Here is a 9,124-nt window from a genome sequence, read left to right as displayed (position 1 = left end):
TATCTGTACCATTTTTCATTTAGTCTTTAGCAACATCACCTTTACTGTCTGTACCTCTGTGTGTATATTGTGTAGGCTGCCTCCCTCCCCTCTCTCTCACCTTCCATCCCTCTCTCTCTTTGTTCCTCTCTTGCCCTCTCTCTCCCTCTCTCCTTCACCCTTCCGACCTGCTCTTTTATGAAAAGCGCTGTGAGATATCTGTTGTTGTGATTTGGTGCTATATAAATAAAATTGAATTGAATTGAATATTATTGCTAGGATTTATAGTCCAAAAGAGGGGATTGTGTCTGAAAAGCAATAATAACCTTGTTCGATTCAAAGTTCCAGAAGATTTTGTCTTCATTAATTGTGAGTTCTTCAACTTTGAAGGCCGACCGCTTAACCACACCCACATTCTGAACTTTAGTTCTTCCATCATGGAGCCACAGCCAGTTAATGATATCATAGATTGGTAAGGCATCACCATTCTCATCAAATGATACTTGATCACCAAATGCTGTTGTGAAGTTGACCTTTTGCAAATAATGCACAAGCTACAAATGATAGACAAAAATACACAAATTACTGGTGTTAAAGATGCTGTCAAACCAGGGGGTTATATTGCTAAATAACTTGCAACAAGATTGTGACATTTTTATCTTTCTAAGTTCAATGTTGTCTTACAAGTTTGAAAGACTGTCAGATGATTTGCAACAAAACAATGACTATCTTTGTAAATCTTTATCTAAGTATTTACACCCTGAAATGCAGGCTGTTGTTTTTTTCTAACTGGTTTAATAGCATTAGTCAGTCATTAATTGTTTTTTAACATAATGGTTTTTTTCTGGCTATTCCTAGTGTGACGTGTTTTACGTTTGTAGATATAATAAATACCCACATACATTTTTCATAATATTCTCTACTCAAACTGCATTCATTAAGTATCTCATGGTGTAGCAGCTGTTTTCAAAACATAAACAGGTGGAGTGTAAACTGATATCACACCTGCCATGGCTCCAGTCTTTGCAAAGTGGCACAGCTGTGCCCACTGAAAGGCCCTCTACCTGGCTCACACTGCAGCATGTCATCAAGGGCATGTGCCAGAGCATAAACAGCCTTGTAAATATTGTACTCAGGCCTGAGGTTAGAAAGATCAAAAAACTCAGTCTCCACATTCTCTAGATCTTCCTGTCCAGTGCATAGTGCTCCCCCAGCTTCCACCCATCCTGCTGGAGGTGGTGCAAATATACACTGAAATGTGGATTCCCAAAACTGCCGCACCTGAAATACAGTATAAGATTGTCAGAAATATATTATTATTATTATTATTATTATTATTATTATTATTATTATCTAGTGTAGATCACATTGTAAGATTAAACTCTTACCATGTTATTCCCATAGCTGTCATTGCCATTATGGTCAGGGTGTATTTGTAAGAGGAATTCCCTGAACCCTGGAATTTCTCCTCGACGGATAGCAATGCCCAGTGTGCCGCTCAGGTACGGCATGAGGCGTGGTGTCTGGAGCACAGCAGCTGCTGTCCAAGCTTCGCTTGCAATCCACTGCTGGCCAGTCACATTCTGCCTCACCACCTGTACATTACATTATACTGTATATATTGATTTTTCAACAACAATTCCTCTGTCTAGGGTCTGTATATTAAAATCTATTTTAAAAAGGGACAGTTACTACAAAGTGATTTTGAGCTCTTTCAAAATGCACAACTACTTTTTATAGGCTTTCGTTTTTTTGTATGCTTCCCTAAGAAATATAATCGATTTATTAGAATAATTTATTGTTCCTTTCACTGTTAGGTAGCAGTCATTTTGTGCCTGTACACTGATGGAAACCCACAATTGTATTCAAATATTTCAAGCAGTTATCATCCAGCTGAATCATTTACAGGTTGAAATCTTTGACACATAGACAGTTAACATTATCAAACAATTCGACCTGATGACGAGCCAGCTGGACCTGAAATTTGCTGTTGTAGATAATTTTGTTTGATTGAATCATGAAAATGACAACTTCATCATGTTATGTTTCTTAAAATCATGGATTTCTAAATAATAATATATTTTAATTCCAACCTCATCCATTAGATGAATCATGTGGAATTCATGTGCAAACACCATGACCACACGAGCTGTTGATGTCTTTATCAAATGCACAATCCTCCTGAGTTCATTTGGGTCACTGTGCCAGGGCAAAACCTCTAAGTAGGCCAGACAACCTCCACCAGACTGAGCCAGGTCAGATTGGAAGGATTGGGCAACATGGTTTCCATAGTCATCATCACTGACCAGAAGGCCTACCCAAGTCCAGCCAAAGTGTTTTAGAATCTGAATCATAGCACGCACCTAAATGGATATATTGGTCTGAAGGGATTAGTGGACAGACAAGTACATTCTTTTAAAATTACATATACAACTAACTTCAGTTATAACATCTTATCATATTATATACATATGTTCACAAAGGAATCTCAATTAATAATCCCATTAAGAAAAAAGATAAAAGTTGTTTCACCAGGGACAATTTTTACAAGCTGGTTGTACTGCCTGAAAAATTGCAGTTGTCAACTTGGTAATAGTGATTCACCTGGAAAGCATCACTTGGGATTGTTCTAAAGAAGGATGGAAACCGTTGTCGGTCACTCAGGCAGGAACATGTGGAAAAGTAACTTACCTATAGAGAAACATACAGTTTAAATTCAAGTTAACCATCTCATGCATGTCTGACCCAGTTAAAATAGTTACATATTTCAACAATGTATCACTTTGAAAGATGACATTATTCATACACAGTATAGAGAAACTTACAATGGGCATTTTGTATAAACCTAGTACATTGGAGGTGGCAATAGAAAATGTAGAGTAGGAATCACCCACAATCCCCAGGACTGGTGGGATCCCTAAGCAGTTCTCCTGAAGAAGAAACTGCTCCTCCCGACCACTTGCCAGTGATAATGCACCACTGAATCCAATAACAAGTGCACCACAGTTATCATAAAGACTGTATCCCAGAGTCACATTAGGTAGCAGATTGGAGTTGTTGTTGATCTCATCTATAGCAAAGGCCATGGTCATGGTTTGCCTGAATCCTAGAGTGTCAAAGCTAACACACAAAATATCACTATTAACCACTAAAAGAAATATGGCACTATGAGAATTAAACCATTAACATATTACACAGTTGCAATAATATACTTTTTATATGCAATTTTTGTATCACTAAAGCTGTCATGAAAAGTGGTATTACATCCAGCATAAATAGCATAGATCCATGCTGAAACTTACCCTGTGCAGCTGGGCTGTTGTGGCTCTGAGGTAAATGTCTGCTCTGGGAAGACAGAGGTGAAGTGGACCTCAAACATCCCACCCATAACTACATCACCAGGCTTGTGCATTTCATTAAGATTAAACTTTCTCCGTAATTTACAAGATGAGAAAAGAGAGGAAGATGCAGAGAATAAAGAGGAGGAAGAGAAAAACAACAAGATATGATACACACACCAGAGGAAATATGTGTTAAGAAAAGCTCCCATGACTGCAGTCCTCCCTTCACAACTGTGTCTATTCTTCATTCTTCAAGGTTACTTAATTTCATATGCAGGGCTATGTCATCCCCTTTGCATACTTTCTGATACTAATCCTGAGGGCAGAGACCATGGGGGCAGGACATAATACACACATTTACTTAATTATGTTAATATAACACATGGAGACTACGCTGTTGATAGACTTGATTGTAGATTTATTTCTGAAACAGTGTGGCAGTACTAGCGAACAGTCCTATCATTACTCTCCAGTTCATCACTTCTTTCTAACATCACTTTCAGCAGCTAACACTGCCCGTTGCTAAATTAGCCACAAAGTTAACGCCATGTTTGTCAGTGGAGGAGCTAACGTTGTAATGAACAGTTAAACTAAAGCGTTTAACATATTCTAAAATATATCTGCAAGCCGTTAGTTTGTAGTTACAGTCAACGTGTCGGAAATGATTAAAGCAGAGGGGACATGTAAGTAAACGTGCACTGCAAGAATCTAACACTGCTTCCTGCCAAACAAAGTTATCTAGCTCTTCTTTAAAATGCGAAAAGTTGTATTTATAGTAAATCTCAAAGTTGCAAGTACTAGTTGTAGACAGTCATGTAGTATTAGATGCATTCAACAGCAGGTCACTTCATCGTAGACGGCATGTTTTAGAGCCAGATGGTGGTTGAAACACTTAAATCAGTCATCCAGTGTCAATAAACCCTCTAACACCAAAACATCCACTTAGTTACTTGTATATGTACTACTTGTATATTATATTTTTACAGTTTAACATGTATATCATTTTGCACTGTCACTGTCAATATAAATCCTGCTCACTATATAAGTCACTCTTTTGACAGACTCGAGTCATCAAATCTCGTGCATTAAAATGAACTAATCTTTTTTTGTGTCATTTCGTTCATTTGAACTAGGCTGGTTATTGCGGCGCTGCAGCCCTCTAGTGGGCGATTAAAAAACAGACTCGGAAGGCTGCCTGACTTGCTTTAATTGACAAAGTATAATGCACAAATTCACCTCTTGATCTTTCTCTAAAGCCCCATGGGGCCACAACCAAATTCAAACCATGTAAAAACCACAGAAATATGTTGTCAATATTCAGTCGCCACTACTCCGGCTAAATCTGTCCATTTTCACAATCTTTCCTGAGTATGCAACCAGACCAGCTATATATATGTATATAATTATAATTACTATCATTATATCTCTAACGTGTTCATTCATACAGTAGCCTAACATCCCTATCCATGAGTAAAATCTATATATTAACATCAGATTTGCAGGGAAAATATTTAAGTAAGGCAAGGATTATACTTTCCGCGTCCGCGAGGGTCTGCGTGACGAAAAAATCGTCATCAGAGGGGGTACACCTAGCATCTGTGCAGATGTCCACGTGCCTCCTGGTCTGCGCACCAACTAGCACTACCAGAGCACCAACCGATCTACTGCACATGTGTAGAATGTGTTCACCAAGCTGACTGCAGAAAGTAGTATAAACAGAAGCAGTCCGCAGCTGTCCGTGTCCGCATCCGCTCCTTAGTATATTCAAGGCTTAATAAGCTTGAATAAAACACACTTATTAAAATTCAACCAATTTAATAATAATCTGGATAAAGTCACCAAGTTCTCAAAAGAACTCCAGCACAGAGAGAGGAACAAAGAAATAAACGTAGCAGGTTCGGCAGGTCTGGACGCATAATGGGCCACATCAGGTCCGGATTCTGCAGACAGAGAGAAACAAACATGCGCACATCGCTCTCAAACACTGCCAGGTTGTTCAACAGTCAAGGGCTGTGAAACAACAGCATGGTTCTGTTGATAAATAAAAAGGAAAAGTTTTGTTGCGTTCTCTGGTGGACCCGGATCTGTTAGCTGTAAACACACCACAGAGCTAACGCTAATGTTGCTATGTGGCTGTGTTTTAATGTTTAAATGACCAGCTTGTTTGTTTTGGAGAGGAGACTACCTCGGAGGTAATTCGGCGCCTGGTAGAACCTCCGTCAGGGAACTGAAGTGGAGCGGACCCAGAACAACTTTCATCAGCTGTTAGCTGTAAACACTAGCAGGACTAAAGTTACGGTATAGCTGTGCTAAAACTATAGCACAATTTCACTGCGCTGTAATAACGTTATGCTTTATTAAATATAACATAACTAACAAAATAGATATATAAAATGTCATTCCAGTGACTGTTACCTGACAACCGACTTGCCTTTCATTCTCTGGCGCTGGCAGTAACTCAGCCTGCTGAATGAACGAAAGACTGAGGAGGACCCATGTGAGTGATAAACAATTAGTTCATTCCTGCTCCACAGGAGCAGTCACGTGACAAATGAACGACTAAATCCTAGAGACCCTCAGTTGAGAGTCGTGAACTAATCAATACCTTTTTCTGTGCTGACGGAGCCCATGCAGCTGCCGTGTGATGAGTGAACGTAAGAGTCCAAGACTATTTATGCATGCGTGAAAATGAATGAATTACTCCCTCAGACTACTCGTTCCTTCTGAGTCATATACAAGATTAGGTCAAATGAACGAAACATTCCTTGAACGACACAACACACATCAACGAATCATCAAATTTTGATGTTTATTGCACCTTCAATATAGGCTGCCATCTCTTTAACACACAGCTCCACTGCTCGTGACGGGTAACCAATCAGATAGCAATATACAGTATCTCACAAAAGTGAGTACACACAAGTAGTGAGTGCACAGCTTTTATAACAGTGTAAATTTGCTGTCCCCACAAAATAACACATCAGATAGCCATTAATGTCTAAACCGCTGGCAACAAAAGTGAGTACACCCCTAAGTGAAAATGTCCAAATTGGGCCTGAAGTGTCAATATTTTAAGTCCACCATTATTTTCCAGCACTGCCTTAACCCTCTTGGGCATGGAGTTCACCAGAGCTTCACAGGTTGCCACTGGAGTCCTCTTCCACTCCTCCATGACGACATCACGGAGCTGGTGGATGTTAGAGACCTTGCGCTCCTCCACCTTCCATTTGAGGATGCCCCACAGATGCTCAATAGGGTTTAGGTCTGGAGACCTAGATCATGCTCCACTTCAGTATGTCACAGTACATGTTGGCATTCATGGTTTCCTCAATGAAGTGTGCCTCCCCAGTGCCGGCAGCACTCATACAGCCCCAGACCATGACACTCCCACCACCATGCTTGACTGTAGGCAAGACACAGCTTGCTGCCACACACGCTTGACACCATCTGAACCAAATAAGTTTGTCTTGGTCTCTTCAGACCACTGGACATGGTTCCAGTAATCCATGTCCTTAGTCTGCTTATCTTCAGCAAACTGTTTTCGGGCTTTCTTGTGCATCATCTTTAGAAAAGGCTTCCTTCTGAGACGACAGACATGCAGACCAGTTTGATGCAGTGTGTGGCGTATGGGCTTAGCACTGACAGACTGACCCCCCACCCCTTCAACCTCTGCAGCAATGCTGGCAGCACTCATACGTCTATTTCCCAAAGACAACCTCTGGATATGACGCTGAGCATGTGCACTCAACTTCTTTGGTTGACCATGGCGAGGCCTGTTCTGAGTGGAACCTGTTGATCCTCAGAGAGTTCTTTGCCATGGGGTACCATGTTGAACTTCCAGTGACCAGTATGAGGGAGTGTGAGAGCAATAACACCAAATTTTACACACCTGCTCCCCGTTCACACGAGACCTTGTAACACTAACGAGTCACATGACACTGGGGAGGGAAAATGGCTAATTGGGCCCAATTTGGACATTTTCACTTACGGGTGTACTCACTTTTGTTATTTCCATACTGTATAGACACCTTATATTGAAAAAATGTGGACCCTCCTCGCATTAAATTCATCAAGTCCGACCCAATTTGATAAATAATGTTATATGTGGTTCTCGTGTTGCGTAGCATGAAGACTTCATATCCTCGGTAGGACTCTCATACCGCAACACTTATCTTTGTAAAGTGAGAAACTGACAGGATAAAATCGCTAACCTGCCTGTCAACTTGCACTGGTCCATTTCATTGACTTTTCCATAAAGGCTTTAATACGTGTGCGCTCCAAATTTAGGTGCAGCTAGCTTAATCGCCTTCTCACAAACCAGTGACAGGTACAGACCGTTAACGTTACCGTAGTTACCTCAAAAGAAAAGTGGTTGCGAGTCAGATGCCAAAGTGTGTGAGCATGCGAGCTTAAAGCAAGGCGGAGCAGTTCCCACAAACCACAACGTTAGAGGTCTGTAATATTAAAGAGATGTTTAAAAATATTTTAGGTTCATTTTGAAACTAGGACGGAACAAATTAGACTATGGTGGGCCGCCATAGTCTCGTTAATTAATGGGAAACACTGATGAGACCCTTATTAATATAACATTAAGCTAGATGTGCCCCATCAGAGAAATCATATTTTTCTTAACACCGAAAAAATATGACTGAAAATACTTACCAAATACCCTATGATTAGAAATTTTGGGTTTGAGAGGATTTTAGCAGGTGCTTCAGACTTTTCTAATCTACAACAATGGTGATGGTAGTTAATGAGATAGCTTCAAAAGGTTGTCCCATCCCACCATTACTGTTTGCTCATGCAAATGAGCCACTTGCAGAACCTCAATGATAGTCATCAACATGGTAACACAAAAATCCTCAAAATCACATTATATGCTGATGATGTTTTGTTGGTTGTCTCAAATGCAAGAACTGCAACCTGCAAAAAAAAGTCATGGTTCTTGGCTTATAACAATGGTATCTCAATTTAGTCTTCTAGTTGTTTGTTGTGGAAGCTGAGCAGCTGTGTTTGCAATTATAATTGAGTTAGTTATTTCGTTATCTAAGGAAAGCATAAGGTCATTTATGGTGCTTCGTTTCAGTGCTATGGACAGCACAGCACGAACACACGTACCCTGTAAGTCGGCACAGGGCAATTCGGCAAAACAATGGTATCTCAATTTAAACTGTCTTCTAGTTGTTTGTCATGGAAGCTGAGCGGGTGTGTTTGCAATTATAATTAAGTTAGTGTTGTGAACTCAACCAGACGCACTTCAAAGAAGGTCAGATGGTGTCAAAAGAGGGAGGGAAGTTTCCCTCCCCGAGAGTTGACCTTTTCACATGTAAAACCCAGAGACATCGCCTGGTGTTTGGTAAGGACCGAAAGAGACTCAATCAGACAATGAATCGCTTAAGGATTGTGTATTCAAAGAGTCTTAGTGAACCTTTCTAGCCGTAAAGGTGTCACTAAAGACAGTCCACAGGACAGGAAAGGGGGCGATCTGACCCCTTCTCCCTCCAGCAGGTCACCTCCAGCCTCAACCTGACTCTTTTCTCTCCACAGAACGGCTGAGCCATAAACCACCATTTCATTCTCTGATAACCGGTGCGATAAGCCAGGAATGCAGAGAAGAGAGACCATAAAAACCCCTGTTTCTCGAACCAAGCAAGGTTCCATTATAATGTGTTTATTCTGTTTAAATAATAACCTTGCTAAGTGAGCAGCGGTGTTTGCCTCTGAGTTTAGTAAGTAATAACCCTGTTGTTATCCTTTAGTGATGTTTGAAGACTAGCAGACCCATAAGAAAGTAATCTTGAACT

General features: G+C 40.5%; 1 protein-coding gene across 1 annotated transcript in view; it reads right to left on the bottom strand.

Annotated features, from left to right (window-relative positions):
- The window catches only part of LOC123985918 (extracellular calcium-sensing receptor-like), an 8,038-nt gene extending 4,632 nt beyond the window's left edge, over positions 1-3,406 (bottom strand). Inside the window, exons 1-7 of the mRNA XM_046073906.1 lie at positions 3,282-3,406; positions 2,805-3,099; positions 2,584-2,670; positions 2,073-2,342; positions 1,368-1,574; positions 985-1,260; positions 306-533 (exon numbers count right to left, since the gene is read on the bottom strand). Coding sequence (XP_045929862.1) covers positions 306-533; positions 985-1,260; positions 1,368-1,574; positions 2,073-2,342; positions 2,584-2,670; positions 2,805-3,099; positions 3,282-3,391 — 1,473 coding nt within the window. The 5' untranslated portion in view covers positions 3,392-3,406. The remainder of the gene's footprint in view (positions 1-305; positions 534-984; positions 1,261-1,367; positions 1,575-2,072; positions 2,343-2,583; positions 2,671-2,804; positions 3,100-3,281) is intronic.
- Between the last annotated feature and the right edge of the window lie 5,718 nt (positions 3,407-9,124).

The sequence above is a fragment of the Micropterus dolomieu genome, linkage group LG17 (genome assembly GCF_021292245.1).
Source record: "Micropterus dolomieu isolate WLL.071019.BEF.003 ecotype Adirondacks linkage group LG17, ASM2129224v1, whole genome shotgun sequence".
NCBI classification, from domain to species: Eukaryota; Metazoa; Chordata; class Actinopteri; order Centrarchiformes; family Centrarchidae; genus Micropterus; species Micropterus dolomieu.
The sequence above is the reverse complement of the archived record's forward strand: the minus strand, read 5'-3'. Positions and strand labels throughout refer to the sequence as shown.